At 38.0% G+C, this 21,060-nt stretch overlaps 1 protein-coding gene across 8 annotated transcripts in view; it reads right to left on the minus strand.

Moving 5' to 3' along the window:
* L3MBTL3 (L3MBTL histone methyl-lysine binding protein 3) overlaps nt 1-21,060 on the minus strand; it is a 110,743-nt gene that overhangs the window by 37,798 nt on the left and 51,885 nt on the right. For all 8 annotated transcript variants that reach the window (XM_004740187.3, XM_004740185.3, XM_045066374.1 and 5 more), the window contains 5 exons: nt 16,592-16,668; nt 11,365-11,450; nt 9,469-9,579; nt 4,834-4,948; nt 3,393-3,495 (listed from right to left, as the gene is read on the minus strand). In XM_004740187.3, the coding sequence (XP_004740244.1) occupies nt 3,393-3,495; nt 4,834-4,948; nt 9,469-9,579; nt 11,365-11,450; nt 16,592-16,668 (492 nt within the window). The remainder of the gene's footprint in view (nt 1-3,392; nt 3,496-4,833; nt 4,949-9,468; nt 9,580-11,364; nt 11,451-16,591; nt 16,669-21,060) is intronic.

The raw sequence follows: 21,060 nt of genomic DNA on the forward strand, positions 1-21,060 counted from the left end.
ATTAATGCTCCCTTGCTAGAAAGAGAGCATGGAGCAATCTCGCTACCGAATGTCCCTAGAGACATGAACAAAATCCACATTCGACTCACTCACTGATCATTTACATTTCAACATCTGAAAACATCACATTCTCAAAATTCATAGCCGAGACACATGTTCTATTTCTAACACCTCTTACATCAAATTCAACTATTATAATTTTTCAGAGAAGCTAACAACAACCGCTAGTCAAAGCATAGCCTTTTGCTTATGTGTTCATAAAAGTGATTATTCTTGCTTAAAAGAGCAACTTTCCTTGTTATCTAAGCAAAGAATGCATGTTTTGATTTATGCAGTTTCTCAGTAAATTAGTCCAAAGAGAATTTTCTCATTATGTTTTCCTAAACACAGCATTCTCAGCAAGGACAAAAATAAGTGCCAGAGAAATGAACCTTTTCAAGAATATCCATGAGGCTGCAGCTATGCCACAGTCTACTAATGAAATGGAAAACAGGCTGTGCCTGTTAAGGATTAATAACCCGCCAGACACAGAGCTCTGAGTGTTGTAAATAGGACAGCACAGTTGGGAAGACTCAGAAAAGCCAGCAGAAAGGGCTAAGAAGAAGGGGAGAGAGCACAGGCCAGGAGCTGATGGCGGCTGCCAGTTGTCTGAAGCCCACGTACCGCTCCTCGCCGAGGCTCCAGCCAACCACCAACTCTGCCCCAGGCTCATGCACAAAACTGCTAGTCACGCCCTCCATCTGACAGAACACCAGATGCCACTTCTTTATCAATATATGTCTTCAAGCCCGAAGGTCTACTGCTTCCTCTTTCATTCCAAAAAAATGAGTAATTCTCTATCGGTTCCAGTTAAACGGAAAGATTTCTTTACCGCATCTTTCCATAAAATTTTCCACGACTCGTCCCACAATGCCCCCCCCTCTTTTGGCAGATACGACACCGCATCGCTGAAGAAATGCTCTGGAGAGAATCACCGCAACTTTGTGAAATGCGTGTGGCTCAGCAGAGGAGCCCTCAGAGGTCCATGGTATTGCTGGGGAAAGGTGGTCGTAATGAGTGGACAGTGCCTTCAAGCAGGGGACAGGACTGTCACCAAAGACCTTGCCATGACAGGCAAACCTCTCAGCTCAGGCCAAAAGCACTCCTAAAGAGATGATGGACATTGCTTTAAGGGGGGTTTCCTTCCCAGAAGGCCAAAACAAGTATTTCAACTGCCCCACAACAACATAATATCAATATGCATGCTTTAAAATAAAAACAAAAACTTCTGTATTCTTGTCCTTAATTTTCCTCAAATTTCCATAATTTGAACAAACTGCCTCAGTCCAATGAGTATCTTGGGGTTGGTAACAGGTCAAAGGTTCAATATTACTGTTCTGTATCTTATATTTTAATTAAATTATGTACAGCTTTATATCTCCATTAGTCCCTGAGTTCCTTGAAGGTTGCTGTGACTAATTCTTGGAGCAGGGCCTTGAGAGGCACTGCGAGGGGAGAGGTCAATAGCACACACCCTTGAGCTAGACTGGGTGCCATTCCCTGTTTCCCCCTTACCAGAGCCAATCAATAAACCTCTCCAGTGCCATAGTGGCCTCATCAAAAATTGGAAGAAAATAACACTAGGACTAATAGGGTAGTTCTGAAGGTTATCCATACATGTAAAACAGAGCAGTACCTTGTGCAGAGGAAATACATGCTCAATAAATGTTAGTTATTATTGGGGAAAAAACTCAAAAATATTTACTGAGTGAAATTATTTATATACAATGGAAATTTATTAATGCTAGTGGGTTATTTCTGGCATTTAGACTTATATAATGTCTGAAAAATAATCTAGCTGCCTTCACTCAGCAACACTAAACAACTCTGAAGATATAGTATATTTAATTCAGTTTGCATTAATCATATAACTTTGGGTTTGCAATTACATAAACAATGAAAAGGATTTTTCTTTTTTAATTTTTTTCATTCTTTCCTTCTTTCTTTCTTTTTTTTTTCTTTTAAATTATTTTTTAAGCAGGCTCCATGCCCAATGTGGGGCTTGAGCTCAGGACCCTGAGATAGAGAGTCACATGCTCTACTAATTGAGAGAGCCAGGAACTTCTGAAAGGGATTTTTATTTTTTTAAAAGATTTTATTATTTATTTGACAGAGAGAGATCACAAGTAGGCAAGGAGGCAGGCAGAGAGAGAGAGAGGGAAGCAGGCTCCCTGTGGGGAGCTCAATCCAGGATGCTGGATCATGACCTGAGTCAAAGACAGAGGCTTAACCCACAGAACCACCCAGTGCCCCTGAAAAGGGCTTTTAAGTAGGTATCTGTAAATGGAATCACCATCCTATTCTTAGACTATTTACTCTAAAATAGATTGAATCCCATGAAAACCTCAGGAGGAGTGTTACAAAAGGACGATAAGCAGTATTTGAGGATTCAGAGATTAAGGAAAGATGGAAGGAAGGGAGGAAGGGAGGAAAGAAGGGGAGAAGAGAAGAGAAGAAAAAGAAAAGGAGGGAGAGGAAGAAACATTAATTACATCACTTTTACAGTTCCTATTAACTCTCAGAGGAACAGGTAGTACAATGTTCAGATTTTTTAGAAGACCCAGATTCACCGTGCGTACAGACTAGATAAACAAGGGACCATTTTCCTTACTGGGCAATCCAATTAACATGCAGTCAGAACACTTACACTGACAAATGGTGATTTTAATACATCCCTAAACCGGTGATGCTTCTGTTCCTCAAAAATCACAGTCAAATCATTGGAACTTCCAGGTATTTCATAAGATTTTTAAATGCCTACAAACACCCTCAAATAGCCTACACAATACATCAAATTTCAGATGCATAATTTTGATTTCTTTTTTAAGTTACTTAGGGGTTAAAAAAAATACTTGAAAAACATTGTTTTGGATCAATGCATTCTCAAGTGTGACTATTTATATTTGTGCTGCTTATGATCTTTGCTGGTAATCTATGATAATCTCACTTCTCATTATTCAGATTGTTGAGTCCCCAAATCATATCATATTCTATCAAATAAAGACCTTCAACAGGGAGTGTCTTCTTCTCATTATTAACGGTTAATCCAATATGACTCTTTCAGAAAATAACTGTTTGGACAACTGGTCAGGCTGTCAAGAAAAGGCAAATAGCTAGAGTAAATTTATTTTAAACTGTGAATGCTTTTTTCAGGAATGCAGGAAGACTTAACTACAGATACACTCTTCATTTTTACAGGGTCACCATGGAAACCACATTTCATATAGATCAAAATATAAAATTAGCTCACATCTATTAGTACACATGGAAATCATTATCTTACACATGTGTGGGATAGGTACCCTCTCTTTGACCACATAAAGAATCCCCGTGTGAGTGGCAGCAACACATACCTGTGAGGGCCCAGGTGTCTCACTCTCTTAAAATGGCCAATCCCTTTACATCCTGGGGTTGAGCATCCACCATGTTCGGAAGCTTCCATTAATTCTAAGGGGTCTATAAGAAAACAAGGGGGCAAAAATGAGAGAAAGAAAGAAGGGGGCATAAAATTAACCAGAAGGCTATAAAATAAAAATTAAAAATCTTAAAAGTCTTTTTAAAGGTTTTCCCCATGCTTTTGTTCACATTATTTATCTTTCTTCAATAGTGAAATGGTAGACTTTGGTTTAAACCTCTTTCAATGTCACAGATTCCAGAAACACCTAAATGTGAATTAATGAGGAGATTCTAAGCAATTTTCATCAAGTAACTAACATAACTAATACAGGAATACTAGTATACTGTGAAAATTTCAGACACCACATTGGTATACAGAGAAACAGTTACAGATCCTGTTCATACTACATACTATCCCACCCACATTTCAGACACTCCCTCAGCCCGACAACTTATGTTCATGTGTAATGTGCTAGATGTTGTTCTAAGCATTCCCATATATACCTGTGTGTGTGTGTGTGTGTGTGTGTGTGTATCACGTTTTTGTTTTTGTTTCATTTAGTCACATATAAGGGATAACATAGATGTGTGCTATTCTGAAACATTTTTTTTCTTTGGTCTTTAACTTCATGTCTTGTAAATCTTTCCATCTTGATGGTAACATCTTTATGGCTGTTGCAGTGTCTGTATTATGAATGCACCAGAATTTAACCAATCTCTGTTTCTAAGGTTTGTTAGTTTAAATACATTGTAACAAATGGCATTCATGTGAATTTTTGTACCTTTACACAGCCTGTAGGCGGCATCCAGAAGTGAAGCCACTAGAAGGGGGACTGCATGCTAAACATTTTAAAACCCCACAATAATCTATTTCCTACATATTTTCTGTTACAAAGTATATGTTTTCTTTCAAAGTAGAAATCACAGTATGTTAAGTTTTCCATGTTTACTTTTTTAAAAATTAAATTTAAAGAGAACTTTTACTGAGGTTATTATAAATCACATGAAGTTTTAAGTAATGATTCATATAGAGACCTTGAAGACTTTGCTCAGTTTCTCAAAATGGTAACATTTTGCAAAACTACAGTATGAAATCACTCCTGATACACTAAATTTTGATAGTCTGACAAACTGTCTTCCAAAAATTCGGTATTGATTTTAAAAGGTGAGGAGTACTTCTAAATAAAAGTAAAAAATATATATATAAACTTTGCTTTTTCAAACATTACATTTTTTCTTTTATATTTTTGTGACTGTCATGTGACTGAAAATGTAGGAAAAGGATTACATAGAGAAGAAATGTACAGTGAGAAAGAAACAGAAAGGATAGGAGAAAAGAACACTTTAAACATACAAGAACATGGAAACATTTATTTAAATTATTCTTGTATCTCTTACTCAAAGGAGGTTGAAGAGGATGCCCGGTTTTTGAACACCAGCCCACGGGGTGAATGTCTGGAGAATCTGCATCTACCCAGTAATCGTAGCAGCTGTTCCAGCCATCAAAGTGAACCTGGATGACAGAAAGAAATTAACAATACAATTCAGGTCACGAAAATCCCTACAATAGAAGTTTTACCCACCATAACAATTTTCATTCTCTTCTAAATTATACAGTAGATTTAATACCAAATACATTTTTTAAATTATTTAAATTACTTCATTTACACTATGAGGGAAAAAAGGGCACTTTTGACTTATTTTTAAATTATCTGTCCATTAAGAAATGTCTTGCCAGGAGTACTTCTACAGGGATATTATTATATGTATCTTCCAACACTAGAACATCTTGAATACATAACATCTTCATATAAGCAACACCAAACACCCGGTAAATATGCCTTAAGTAACGAATACATCGGGGCAGGGATGGAGAAATGGGAGGGGGTAGTAGAGAGGCACAAGGGCTTTTCATCTAAATGTCAACTCTTCCAGAGGTAGCTAGAAAGTCTTTTTAAACAAATTCAACATCCTATTAGAAATACAACCAGTTTACAAAATATCTCTCCATTCAATGCATTTCTAAAGAACATTTTTTTCTCATAAATAATTACAGTATCTCTCAAAAAGGTTTTATGTTGGTGCCACTGTTACTGACCACCATGTGGAAGAGCACCTGGTTCCCCAGCTAGGGTCACTAAGAATCAGCTAAGTAGCTTTTAATTATTACATATACTTTATCTTTTAGGATGGAAGATTTACCAAAAGGCTACAGATATTTTACTTTTACATTGTTTGCCAGCTACATCTCCTTAAGTCTGTGAATCCCTTACTCCTAACCAGACAACAGAGGCCAGATGGATGAAAAACGCAAACATTAAAAGCTGAACAACAAAAGTTCTAGAACAATGCATGAGTGAACATGTTTGTCATCTCAGAGTAGGATAACCTTTGTAAGCAAGATGCCAAACTCAAAAGCCGTGAAAGAATAGACTGTTCAATTGACCACATGAACATTAAAACTTGAGAGTGGCAAATATTCTATAATGAGTGGCAAATACCACACACACAAAGAAGAAAGGCCCAGGAGAAACCCCCAAAATACATTTATTACATATGTAACAATGTACTTTGTTCCTTAATGTATATAGTTACCATATATTAACATAGTAAGATTAAAAACCCAATAGAAAGATGAAAAATAGATATAAATTGCTCATAAATAAGAAACTAAGTATAGTTAGTAAACATATAAGAAGATAATCTATTTCACTTATAAGCAAAACACTACAAATTAAAATCACAAGATGTAGTTCTTTCAACCTGTCAAAAATGTGCCACTTGGGTGTTTCCTAGAGTTGGTGGGTATAAGAATAAAACGCTTTCTCTTGGACTGCTGATAGGAGTATTAATTAGCAAATACTTCTGGTATGTTATTTGCAATAACAATCACTTAAAATATATCACCCTTGACTTGATAATCTCAATAACTCAACTCTTCATTTATAGTAGAAAACAACCTGGGTATCCACCGTTAGGGACTGGCTAGCTAAATTATGGTACATCTGTATGACAGAATAGTACAGAGCTGTTAAAGTACATATAGACAGGTTCAAAATAAAGTCCTTCACAATGAATCCACTTTCTCAAGCTGAAAATCAATAAATCCTAGAATCAAAGCCCACAGAATCCCATATCTGGAAGAAATCATAGGTATTATTTTAAAGAAGAGAAGAGATCACACAGCTAATTAGGAGAAGTTACAAAGCCTAAAATTCAAGGATCCAAATAAAATTACTCATCATTCACATGCATTGAATATAAAAGCAGCACTTACATAAAATTACCTAAGTCGTCAAAGTAACCCCTTCTTTTCCTTTGATCAAAAACAATGCCCAATTAACAGTGAGAAGACATTCATGATAATTTTCTAAAAATACCAATTTATGCTATCAATGCTACCAATAAATGAACACACATAATTTAATGTTAAAGTAAGTTTGAAGTGTCCTAATTCTCAACTAATCAAGTGATTACCCTATTTTATTACACATGAAACGTCCCTGGATTCTGATCTTGCTATTCCTAAATTCCATTTATTTGACACTGGAATCAATGTTCACATAATGTATGTCTCATTTGTTGTAAATGAACTCCTAAATTTTTTAAAATTTAGGCATCTTCCTATAGCAAACATACTCAATCCTAACAAATAAATGGTTCTCTACCCCTGCTACAGATCAGAATTTTCTCAATGATGAAAAGGAGAAAGAGATAAAGGGGGAAAAAAACAAACAAAATGTCTGAGCCTACCTAGGAGATTGTTAAACCACGGGTTTGGTTTTGCGCATACTTATGTTGTTTACTCAACGTCTAAGTTACTGAGGTGTGCGCTCAGAATTGAGACCCATGGATATTAACAAGTACATTACTGTACACCAATAGAGTCTCTGAAAGTCTTGATATCATAAATAAACAAAAGGGTTCTTTTTAAAGTTTCCTTACATATGTCTTTAAGAATGTTTATGGTAGATCTAGCATATCTGTTGATACCACAATGTGTCATAGTTTTCCATGAAACTGACTTAGTTTGGCAATGAGATGTTATCTACCTAGGATTAATGTACTTTAGATTCCATAGATAAGTCTAATACCACCAATAAACTAGACTGGTAGACAATCTGGAGAATTTTAGTAGTTTAAAATTACAATTTCAGAGATAAGATTTAGTTTAGATATTATGAACAGAGGTAACAATAAAATTCTCTTTGATAAGTACCAAATATACTTAAAAATGCTATCTGAAAGTATATAAAAAATAATATATGCAAAAGTTAATACTAACCCGAATCAAAATTCTCATTCTAGAAGCCCACATGAAATAATTTTATTAATGTCTGTATAGTTTTATTTCATCTCTTGTAAATTCTACTACTTCAGTTGCTGGCATATTAAGAGGTTTTAAACAAACAAAAAAAAATCAGACACTTTAGTAACATTGTTAGAGTTTTACTCTTGCTGGTGACTATTTTGAAAAGTAATCCAAAGTCTAACAAAGAACAAGAAAGGAAGATACACAAATGTGTAACATGAAATACTTAAAACTTTTACAAACCCAAAAGAGACATACAAAATATTTATAATACAAATGTTCCACTAGAAATACAATTATATATGAAAGCAACTCAGCAATAATTCTAAATTTAATAAAAAAATCTAAAGAAAATAATATGAGGGGCATCTGGGCAGCTCACTCAGTTAAGTGTATGATTCTAGACTTAGGCTCAGGTCATGATCTCAACGTTGTGAGATCAAGGCCCAAGCTGGGCTCTATGCTGGACATAGAGCCTGCTTAAGCCTCCCTCTCCCTCTGCAAAGGTCTAAAGCCAGGAGGACAAATGGAGAAGTAAAGGGGCCGACAGTTGAGACGTGACAGTAACCAGCAACGTGAGTGGAGGGCAAACGAAGTTCGGAGTGCTGACCTACAGGACAGAGTGGTGAGGGGCTGCCTAGGCACCTGAGAACAGGACCAGAGCAAACCCATGTACCAGGCAGAACCCAAGAAGGACTCAATCTGGTGGCAGGAGGTAGGAGAACTCCTTTAGTGTGCTCCCCAATTCCCCCCACCATGGTGACTGCCCCTTCAACAACCCTGTCAGAGAGCAGAGGTTTACCTTGTAGAGAAATAAAATCACTAAGGCTCTGAATTCTAGAATAAATATCCCACGGCCATGGGTGGGACAGAAAGTAAGGAACTGAGCAAGAGCTGCACATACCAGCCCCGTCCTTCTCTCTATCTCGCCCAGCAGCCATCAGGAAGGAGACTGGCAGAAACTGGAAGGCTCCAGAGAAGGACTCAGGTGCCAAAAATGGGGATCTTCATGTGAAAAAGCTGGCTCTCTGTTTTCTTATCAAATGGTGAAATCCACTCGTCTCTAAGTCCCACCCATGAAAACAATTAACTTTTTAAGCGTTTTTTCTTAAAGAATACAGCCAGTCAAGGACCTGACATTTGATCTGGCTGAAGAGAACTCCTGGCTCCTCACTGGGATCTGTGGCTACACTTGACGTTACCAGTCTCCAACAGAACAAACTGGATCCACCTTCCTGAACATTCCTTGACCCTGTGAAAGGTACAATCTGATCTTCTTTGTAAGATTACTTCTCTTTCTGCATCCTAGATTAAAAGGATTTGCTTCTGTACTTTTCTTCTGAAAAGTCTATATCTAATACAATCCCATCAGAAAACATTAATCTGCAAGTTTTCAGGGAAAAAAAAAGAGAATACTATTGAAGAATGAGATGCCATATTCAGAAGAAATCACTCTATGATTTACGACAGACTTTTAATATTTCGAGTGTGTGCTGGGAGAAAGAACAGAGTTACAACATAGTAACTGTCAGTCACAAAGAGAAATTCTTGCATCAATTAAAGGAAAAAGACTGGATAAACATTGACAAAGATGCACAGCTGTTTTATTTGCATATTCCTATGGTCTGACTAATTACAGGACCTCATAAGTTAAATATCTGTCTACGTTTCCATCCAAGATATCTTAGAACAAAGACAAAATTCCACCAGAGTACACTCACTTTTATTCGGTGATCATCCGTGTCCGCAACTGTTGCTACTCTAATAAACATAGGATTTCTTTTGTCTATGACTTCAAGCTTCATTTTCTTCTGAAATCCATGTGGAGGTTTCTGCCATACAGAAAAGTTTACATGGTAAGATTCAGAGGAAGAGAAGGTGGGCTCCGTGTCACAAAGACAGCATAAGATGAGCTATTTACAGAATCAACCTTCTAACTCGCAAGTTCCTACAATAGCTTTGGACCTTTCCTTCCCTATCAAAAAGCACAATCCCAAATCACAGGGCCAAACCCTGAGGCAATAGAAACAGCCAGAGCACCCAACCACAGGAGCAAAACAGAAAGCAAAAGATCTTAAGATAAAATTCAAAATGCTTCAGTTATGCAAGAAGTTTTTCTCATTAGTGAGAAGAAGGCTTCTTGGCAAAAATCAACAAGCATTTAAATAATTTACAGAAAAAGAGGGAAGAACTTTAAAGTGACAGAGAAGTGACACAGAGATTAGAAATGATCAGACCAAAAAGCAGATGTCTTTAAAAAAAGGAAAATTAGCCATCAAAACATACAAGATGGAATTCGTCCTGTAAAAACAGAAATGAGTAAGGAGGACCTTTGCTGCTAGACCTTAGCTACCTATGCCTCAGTCCTCAGCAGAAACCTGCAAACCTCGAAAAAAGTGGCAAGCTGCAGAAGGCAAGGTGACTGTTAATATTAGGCAAATTGCTTAACTTTTCTGAGCTTCACACCCCTGTTCTTTAAATTGGGTATAACAAAACAGTGGCTCTGAAAATTAAGTGTGAAAATTATGTAAAGGATAAAAAACAATCAATGCAAGGCACCTGAAGGCCAAACTAGAGAAGTCATAGTTATCTCTTTGGTATCATTGTGACAGGAGACATGCAGGCAGATACTGATGTGATTTTATCCAGTTCAAAGCAAACTGCAATGCAAGTTCTTCTTTGTAACAGCTTGAGTTAAAGTCAGAGAGTCAGGTAAAAATTCTTAAGTAGGTCATAACTCTACTCATTTTTAAATCCTAAATTTACTATCAGATATGCTGTTTTTACATGGCTTTTCTTTATGTAATATGCTTTTTTCTTTCAAAAATTTTGATGTTCTTTTCTATATTTGGGCCCATACCTCTAATTAATTCTATCATTAAAAACTCTAGCAATTTATACGCAAGAAAATCACTTAAAGTGAGGTTTATGACAGACTAATTATGCGACATTAAAATATTTTTTAAATACTTAATATAGTTTTCTTTAAATTCACAGAAAACTAGAAATTATAAAAGAAGCTTTTAGAAATAAAAAATTTTTTAAATACATTTCATTACTTATTTTTCCCTTGCAAAGAAATGAGGTTTACTTTGAATCTTACCAAGTTATATGTAAGATGCAATGACTCCGGTTAGAAAGATACTATTAAAATTAAGCAGGTGACCTTGTATTTTGATAATTAAACATGCTGATTAATAGCAATAAAATGAAAAACAGCAACTCAGCTTGCCATAAACAAATCTAAAGGAACGGTTAAATACAATTTTCATTAGAAAATATCCTATCTTGTTTTGGTTTTTCAGAACATCTACCTGGAAAAATAGAAGTTTGCCATAAGACCACAACAACTCATTCCATACCAATTCAAGCAGAAATATTTTCCTAGGAGACAGGTCCAAAATGAAAGTATTTTCTGGATGCAAACAACAAAAACCCCAGTAATAACTTTGACTTTCAAAATTGTAAGAAGTCAAAAACATCTTCTGTGGTCTTCTGTTTCCCTCCCTTTCCTCTTCTGGTTCACTTGTACTCTCTGTTTCTGTTCTTGAATTTTCAATGAATGTACACCATTGCCAACACAAATTAATCAAATAGTGTAAAACAGATTAACTCACCACTTTGAAAGCTCTTGCAGGAGCAGGTAAAGAATTGGTTTCTTCTAAGTATTTATCCCAAGAAAAATGTTTCACATTTGGATAACCTAAGAAAGAAAAAAGTAAATCCTGTCAGGTTTCACCAAAATGATAGTGAGAACCACAAACTGACCTGTAAAATTAGGATATATTATTACTATAACCTAAGAAATTATGTTCCTATCCCACATAATCACTTTAAACTGAATAATACACTCAGAACTGTTTAATAACTATATTACTTTCATCTTGATCAAGACTCCTCTATTACCTTTTAAATGAAAATTTAAGATATACATATAATTTCTATCCTCAGGTAAGTCCTATATACAGATACACACAAACAAAAGTACCCTTTACTGTCCAATTCTACTAATCTAGGAAAATCTCATGTACATACAGACAATGCACAGTTGTTTGTTATGTGTCATATATATAATACATAGGGAATAGAAAGCACTTGTTAAGAAGAATGAGGCAGATTTACATACACTAATATGTGACATATTCCAGATATATCATCATATTATTAGGTCAAACAAACAAAAATCAAGTCATAGGTACGGTGTTTTTTTTTTTTTTAAGGTTTATTTTATTTTTAGAGAGTGTGAATGTAGAGAGACGCAGTGAGTGAGGGAGAGGGAATGGGAGAGAGAATCCCAAGCAGACTACATGCTGAGCTCAGAGCCCTACAGCGCGGGGGGGCTCCATCTCACAACCTTGAGTAAAACCAAGGATCGGGAAGCCCAACCAGCTGAGTCACCCAAGTGCCCCAGGTCATGGAACAGTGTTAGAAGAATATGTAGAAATAACTATTCCTCTTTCCTCCTTTTGTTTCCTCCAGAGTCCAAAATCCATTAGGCAGTCATGAGCAGGAATTAACATAAAGAGGACTGGAAAAAATAGGTAAATATACTGAGATAAAAGAAGGCAGACTTCTTACCGACTGAAAAAAGAGGTATAAATAGACAAAGTAGGAAACTAGAATAAACTTAGGGGTCTTTGATATGAATTGGAGCTAAGGATATAAATTCATTGTTTTCAATGTCTAAATAGATACATGAATATACAGAATTTTAAAAAATATTTTTACATGAGTGTGTTTCCTAACTATGTCATCTGAGAGGACAGAAGTAGTATCATACCAGCAGCAAGGAGCACACCTACTTCTTCAGATTTTAGTTTGAATCAGGGAAAGTACAAAATAAGCCTAGCTATACCAGAAAGTAGGAAGTTCTCAAAAAATGATTAGAACATGTCAAAGGACATAGTAACAGCTTAAAGGGACTCCTACAGCCAAATGTGAGAAAATCTGGACATGGAAGTAAATAATACTGGTTAGAGATTATAACTCATTGATAAAAACAGTAATGTATGAGTCCATGCAGAGATAAATAAATTAACTGAATGAATAAATGCAAAGATGAAAAAGTTATTTTTTATAGAAGAATATCAGCTAATTATGTACAAGGAATAGAAAATTAGCATTTAGCAGCTGCCAGAATAATAATTTGTACTAGAAATATCAACAGATGTTAAAACTAGTGAGTGATGCTGGGATGAAGTACAGGATATTTATACAATCTCAAATTATCTCTCCACAAAATACTTATTAATTAGAGAGGGAAAAAAATTATGTTAGTGAAGAAGCCTGGCAAACACCATCTTTTTTTTTTTTTTAAGATTTTTAAAATTTATTTTAGAGAGAGTATATATGTACACACAAGCAGGGGGAGGGGCAGAGGGAGAAAGAGAGAGAATCCTCAAGTAGACTCTGAATAGAGCAGAGAGCCCAATGCAGGGCTCAATCCCAGGACCCTGAGATCATGACCTGAGCCAAATCAAGACTTGGATGCTTAACCGACTAAGCCACCCAAATGCCCCTGGCAAACACCACCTTGATCAATTAATGTTAAAAAATCAAGGAATGAGACAAACTGACTTCGTATGCCACCTGAGAGGATGCAGTGAGCACACAGCACCGTTTCTGTGATATTCCTGCCCAAATATATAACCCGGATCTAATAAAGTGGAAATGCTAAGCATATCCAAATTAAGTGGCATCCTACAAATGAACTAATCTGTGGGGCTCCTGGATGGCTCAGTTAGTTAAGTGTCTGACTTCAGCTCAGCTCATCATCTCAGGGTCCTGGAATCAGAGCCCCACATCAGGCTCCATGCTCAGCGGGGAGTCTATCTGTCCCTCGACCTCTCCTCTGGCTCATGCACTCACTCTGTTGCTCAAATAAATAAATTATACATAAGATCTTTAAAACACAACAACAAAATGACTAATCTGTAATCCTTAAACATACTTACATGAAAGTCAAAAAAACGTAACTGAAGGTGAGTAGAGGGATGTAACACCTGAGTGCGATGTCTGATCCTTTTAGAACAAATGACAGCACTGATAAGACTGAGGGACTTGAATGGGTCTTTGGGTCAAGGGCATAGATGATTTCTACTATTCTTGTACCTTTTCTGTACCTTGAAGTTGTTTCAAAATAAAGGTTTAAGACTAAGTATTATGCAACCATATCTCTATGAATACAAATATTTTACAATATATTTTAAGGACCGTATCTTGCAAAATTTAAGTAATATTAAAGCTGACTGCACATGCATAGAAATCTGTATACAGAGAGGCAAAAAGATTCTTCTGGAGAGAGAGAGGGACAAACTCTTAAACTATTATGAGAGCGAACAGCCATTACCTCTATTTTCACTCTCAAGTTTTCAGAACAAGCATGTATTAATGTACAATTGGATAATTCAAAAGAAGATCATTTTAAAAGTCACCAAGACTTTAATTTTGGAAAAACAACAGTAGACATGCTACATGTTTCAAAGAAAACATGAACATGGGGCGTCTAGCAGGGCAGCTTAGAGGACTGATCAAGGATGTGGCAAGGGTGGCCGAAGGGGCAGCTGCCTCTGGGGAGTGACTGGAATCCTTCTCACATAGGACATCAGAGATGCAGCCAGGAAGCTGCCCTGGGAGGAAAAAGGACGGGAGAAAGCGTATCTTTGTTGTCAGCGTTTGGTACTTTTGAACATGAAGTTCGGATTGTTAAAATTTGTCAAAAAGCTATGGCTTTTCTCTTCCACTAAGTTATAAAAGTCCACAGAAGGAGACCGATGACTTGGTTATCTGCCTCCCAATGTAAGTCAACAACAATGCCTGACACCAGCCCTTCCCACAGTACTTAAGCCAGTGCTGTGAAGACATAACGAGGAACCTCCTGTTCACTGGTTCTCTTGTCAGATCTCTGATTATGACCAAAAAGGTGGGAAAGAAAGAAAAAAATGGATCAAGACTAAATTGGGCAATCTAAAAGAATCCTCCAAGCAACTCAGATGCTAACAGTGGCACACAGGTAACTATGCCATCAGCATTCACCGGCTCCTAACACTACGTAAGCCGTGGGACACAGGAGAGCCATCTGGGAAAAATCTTCCGGGCAGCTCGACAGTTGAGCCATGAAACTGTTAATATCTTGCTTTAACACTTCATTGTTTATGCTAATGCCCTTTCATCTTCAAGACAGCTCCATAAATCAGTAAAGGACAGGGGCTTTTGTCCCTTCACACAGGAGAAAAGTCAGAAAGCAGAAAACACTCATCTCAGCCATCCCTAGCATGACAGAAGTGGTCCCCTGGGTGAGTAAATGATCAGAGACTAAGACATGGTACCGAGGAACTGGAGACAACCTGCAATCAGCTGTTGGAACGGAATGAGACAAGTACTGGAAGCTCCAAGCTGAGTCTTTGCTGCCATCAACATCCACAAATCAGCTCTAAGCAAACTAAGCAGCTATCCTTTGCCTGTGACAACGGAAGTTGTCATCGCTCACACAAGTACCCATAAGTAATCACACACACACAAGACAGTGACACTTTCCACCAGCCGATACCCCTGCCTTTTCACCCAGGTGGCTCCTTCGAAAGGCATATGCTTGGAAACCTGCTGTCTTGATTATGCACATGAAAATAAACTCAACGTGACCGAGGACAGAGAGCCCATTTGTCAGCCTTACACCATTCACTCTCAAAGTGGCGTGAGGAAGCGGAGAGGGGGCCACGGGGTTGGAAGCAGACACTGAAGTATCTATGTAGCACAGAGAACAGAGAAGAGGTACTACCAGCAAAAAGGTGCAAAATCAATTTTGGAAACAACAACCCAATAGAAAAAGGAAAAGTGAGTATGTGAGTTCTGAGCCAGGTTATTAAAAAAAAAAAAACAAAAAAACCTGAAGCCTCAAGTTCTCACTTAAACGTGAGCACTGTGCGTTTCTCAGAACGGACTCACATGTGGGTCAAGGCTCCATCCACAGTGCTGTCCCCTATGCCCATTTCTCTATGTTCATTAAAGCTTTAGACAATTCACTTCTGTGGTTAGACGATATACTTCAATTGTAGATTAATGCAAGGTCTAGAAATGAATTTCAACTTGAAAAATAAAAGACCTTTTAAAAGAAGAACTTGGGGCACCTGAGTGGCTCAGTGGGTTAAGTGCCTGCCTTCAGTTCTAGTCGTGATCTCAGGACCCTGGGGCTGAGCCCCAACAAGCTCCCTGCTCAGCAGGGAGTCTGCTTCTCCCTCTCCCTGTGTCCTTCCCCCCAGACTACACGTATGTATGTGCTCTCTCTCTAATAAATAAACTCTTTTAAAAAATTAAAAAAAATAAAAATAAAAGAACTTATCTTCCAAAGAAGACAACCTTTGATACTCTGTTATGGACTAAACCAATGTATATACTTCCAGACGGAGGTCAGCAAACTGCCACTTGCAGGCCAGCTGCCTGTTCTTTGCAAATGAAGTTTTACTCAGACGTAACTACGTTCATTCGTTTCTATATCATTTAAGGGCTGCTAAAACTGAATCGAGTAGTTATGACGGAGATCATATGGCCTACAAAGTCATAAATATGTTCTATCTGGCCCTTTATGGAAAAAGTTTGCAGACTCCTGATGCATATGAAAAATAATATTAGACAATAAGGGGCACCTGGTGGCTCAGTCAGTTAAGCATCTGTCTTTGCCTCAGGTCATGATCCCAGGATCCTGGGATTGAGCGCTGCATCAGGTTTCCTGCTCGGCAGGGAGCCTGCTCCTCCCTCTGCCTGCTGTTCCCCCTGATTCTGATCTCTCTCTGAGAGATAAGTAGATAAAATCTTTTAAAAAATAGCAGACACATAATAAATACAAACCTGGTGGAGTAATAAGTGTTCTTCTATGTTCTTTACACCAACCAACTGGATGAATATGTGGACTTGATGCTTCACACCTGTAGTTATATAAACCACAAAACTGTAATTACCAGGATAAATTCTCAGATACAAGTAAATGTGTATATAAATAATCATATACACAAGCAAGCTAAAATTATTCAGCATCTGTAAGGACAAACATGTAAAAAGCAGGAAGCTTGATCACCCTCAAAAAGCAAAGCGTACTATTTCTATCATCTGTCACAATGACAGAGACCAGGCATTAAGACGGGGTAGCCCCTTCCTATCCTCACTCTCTTCTCCCCTCTGCCATCTTTCCTTCAGTCAAGCTTGTATTTTCATAAGACTCTTCAGCAGCATGCATTATGTGGCATCTGAGTCCTTGCTCCTGATCAAACCTGTTCTATGTACTCGCGAACTTAACGTGCAACATTCATTTGCTCCCTCGTTCATTTTAAACACTGAGCAGTTACAATGCATCAGACACTAGCACAGACAAGGAGGATACAGTAGCACATAAAACATGTACAAAGTTCCTGCCTCCGCAGGATCTTCAGTATACCGGGAAGAGACAAGAAATAAATTAATAAAATATGTACTCTAGAGGCAGAACACTATGTGGACAGGAAGTGGAAGAAAGAGGCAGAGAGCAAAAATGGAAAAACCCTTTATACAGTAGAGTCAAAGGGGCTTCTCAAATAAGGTGACACCTAAAGAAAGTGAAGAAAGAGAACTGCGCCACTCAAATGCATAAGAAAAAAGCCATTTCAGGCAGAAGGAACAGCAAGTAGCAAGGCTATGAATTGGGAGTCTCAGGGCTATGTCAGGAATAGACTGAGGAAAGCAGAGAATAGGCAATAATATCAGGAAGGGTCTTTAGGCATGATAAGGTCTTGGGATCTTACTCAGAGTAAAATGATGTTCACTAAAATATCATGCATGGGGTTTTAGGCAGAAGAGTGGCATAATCTAATTTATGTTTTGAAGTAATTATTCTGATTGCTTGGCAAACAATTAAGCACACTGGAAATGAGATGAGGCTCTTAGAATGCCTTTTCCAGAGTTGATGAGGGTGACCTGGACCAAAGTGCTGCTGATAAAGGTAATAAGAAGTGATCATGTTTTTAGGTCTATACTTTAAAGAAAAAACCAACAGAATATGCTGGTGCATTTGATACAGAATGTGAGTGATGTGAAGAAGTCAAAAACATTCCAAGGTCTAGGGCATGGGCCACAGGAAGAATGCAGGACCATTTCCCGAGATGGGAAGACTGCAGACATGGTCTTTAGCATTGCGAATGGTGAAGAGTTTTGTTATCAACATATGTTTGACAAATAGGTTAAGAAGTCAAAGAAATAATGAGCACAAAAATATGGAGTTCAAAGACAAGATCAAGGGTAAAAACACAAACGTGAAAGTGAGTCATCAGCATTTTGGATGATATTTAAAGTCATGAACAGAGACGAGGCCATCTGGTCAATGAATACAGAGAGAGAATAGAAGAGGTAGGAGGGAAAGACGTTCATGAAGAAATGTCTAGAAAATAAGCGAAGGGAAGAAAGAAAGAAGTCAATGCTGAGTCAAAATCAAAGAAGAGAAGAAACCAGAATTGATCACTGGATTTACCAATGTAAAGGTCTTTAGCATTCTTGACAAGGGTGTTCTGATGGAATTGGGGATAAGATAGGACAGACACTATGGAGTGTTATGCCTCCATCAGAAAGGATGAATACCCATCTTTTGTAGCAACATGGATGGGACTGGAAGAGATTATGCTGAGTGAAATAAGTCAAGCAGAGAGAGTCAATTTATGGTTTCACTTATTTTGTGGAGCATAACAAATAGCATGGAGGACAAGGGGAGATGGAGAGGAGAAGGGAGTTGAGGTAAATTGGAAGGGGAGTTGAACCATGAGAGACTATGGACTCTGAAAAACAATCTGAGGGGTTTGAAGGGGCGGGGGTAGGAGGTCTGGGGAACCAGGGGTATTGGAGAGGGCACAGATTGCACAGAGCACTGGGTATGGTGCAAAAATAATGAATACTGTTACGCTGAAAATAAATTAAAAAAAAGAAATTGCCATGAAAATTTGGAAAAATAATTGGAAAAAATTGGAAAAAATTTGGAAAAAAAAAAATACCCAGGAAGGGAAAAAAAAATGAAAGGACAGAAACTGGAATAGGGAGGGTTGGTTTTTTAAAAAGTATTTATCTATTTTAGGTGGGGAGATGGGGAGGAGCACAGGGTGAAGGAGGGAGAGAGATACTCAGACTGCGCTGAGCACAGAGCCTGGGTTTGTTCCCATGACTCTGAGAGCAAGACCTGAGCCCAACGAAGAAGTCAGACAGACGCTCAACTGTCCACACCACCCAGGCACCCCTGGAATAGAGTGGGTTTAAGAGTAAAATGGATGGATGACAAATGGAGTCGACATGCTTTAGGAGCTGTTTTAAAAGGAAACCAAGAGCAAAAGGAATCTTACTGCTTTTGTTTTTGTTTGTCTTAAGTTGGGAAATCCAGAGGGGAAAGCTGAGTGAGGCATATATGGAAATTTTCTGTACTTTTTTATTTTCAAGTAAACTCTATCCCCCAACAGGGGGCTCAAAGTCACAACTCTGAGATCAAGAGTTGCATTCCCTACTGACTGAGCCGGGTGCCCTCCTCTGTACTATTTTTTAAGTTTAGAATTGCTTTAACATGTTTAGAATTGCTTTAAAATAAAACTCTTTACAAAAGATGGGAAGTATTACTTCATTTATTCAAGAACTATATGCTGAGCAATGACCATGATAAGGGTAGTGTTCTAGGTGGTAGGTCTACCAGGGGTATCAAAAACCCCCAAATCCCTTCTCTTATTTGGATACTCATAAGAATAATTTAGCAGAGAGGGATGACCTATTGATGCAGAAGAGAGAAATGACTCAGTGAGAGGGAATGGAATCTCTGGCATGAGAGTGGGCTCCTAAGGCACAGACAGGCACTGCACCCAACAATCACAGAGAGGGTTTGGTCTATGGGCAGAGAATATACCCACCAGACAAGACAGTGGGAGCACACAGAGTTCTCTGCTGGCGGTCTTTTTTCTCACTGACCAGGAAACAAGGTTATCAGTTGAGGGAGGGTAGGGAAGGAAGTGAGAGAGGTTTGAAGGAAACAATGGAGCGGACTTTAGTGATCTGGAAGAACGACGGGAATCTGTTGAGCAGGATTATGGGAAAGCATTAATGCCCACCTGACGTTAGCAGTCATGAATGGGACTTTAGACGAGTGAGCACCTTGCACCTTTCTCTAGCTACATTCAATCACTCATAGTGGGCACAAAGTTAGTTCACTCAAGTGGGCACAAAGTTAGTTCAACCAGGGTTGGGATTTTGCCAGGCAAACACAATATAAGGCAGAGGAGGCTACAGTTACAATGGAGGAGTTATATAACAGGATTATATAATAAATGTATAGGCACCTAAAGACACATGACAAAGTCTGTTTAAAAAAAGTTGTAGAATATTTCTTATTGGAGTTTTCAAAGTTAAAGGGTGTAATGAAGCTTAAAAAAATCAGGGCTAAATGATTGAGATATTTAATGCATCATTAGTGGATTAAAGACTGTCAAGTTATATCATAAACAAACAAGTTTCAAATTATTTAACCTAGCATTTCCTAAAAATATTTAACTATAAAATAGTGCTTTAGTGGACAGTCCATTAACATCATGTGGAATGCTAGTGTTCTGCAGAACACAGTTTGGAAAATGTTGGTCTAAAGGATGCCAAGAAGTCCAGTCTTGCTCTATTAACCAGATCCACTGAGTCTGTCCTAAAAGATCAGGAAATCTCAACACACTCCTCTCTGAATGGAAAAAGAAAAGTCAGAAAGGTAACACAGTGGCTAGAGTTTCTGGTGAGTAAAAAAGTCTTATGACTAGTGAAAAACAAAGAACTTTCTAAAAAATGCTCTAAGTGAATGAGATCAATATATAGTCATCTCTTTACAAACCAACTTTCAAATTAGTAGCCCTGAACAGTATCAAAGTGAGTTGATAGAGCCCCCATTTTTTTTTTAAAGATTTTATATTTATTTGACAGAGAGCAATCACAAGTAGGCAGAGAGCCAGGCAAAGAAGGGGTGGGGGGCAGGAAGCAGGCTCTCTGCTGAGCAGAGAGCCTGATGCGGGACTCGATTCCAGGACCCTGAGATCATGACCTGAGCCGAAGGCAGAGGCTTAACCCACTGAGCCGTGCAGGTGCCCTGAGCCCCAATTTTTTTTTTTTTAAGATTTTATTTATTTATTTGACAGAGAGAGATCACAAGTAGGCAGAGAGAGAGAGAGAGGAGGAAGCAGGCTCCCTGCTGAGCAGAGAGCCTGATGCGGGACTCGATTCCAGGACCCTGAGATCATGACCTGAGCCGAAGGCAGCGGCTTAACCCACTGAGCCACCCAGGCGCCCCG

This window comes from Mustela putorius, unplaced genomic scaffold, assembly GCF_011764305.1.
Source record: "Mustela putorius furo isolate JIRA1106 unplaced genomic scaffold, ASM1176430v1.1 tig00003863_pilon_pilon_pilon, whole genome shotgun sequence".
Taxonomy (NCBI): Eukaryota; Metazoa; Chordata; class Mammalia; order Carnivora; family Mustelidae; genus Mustela; species Mustela putorius.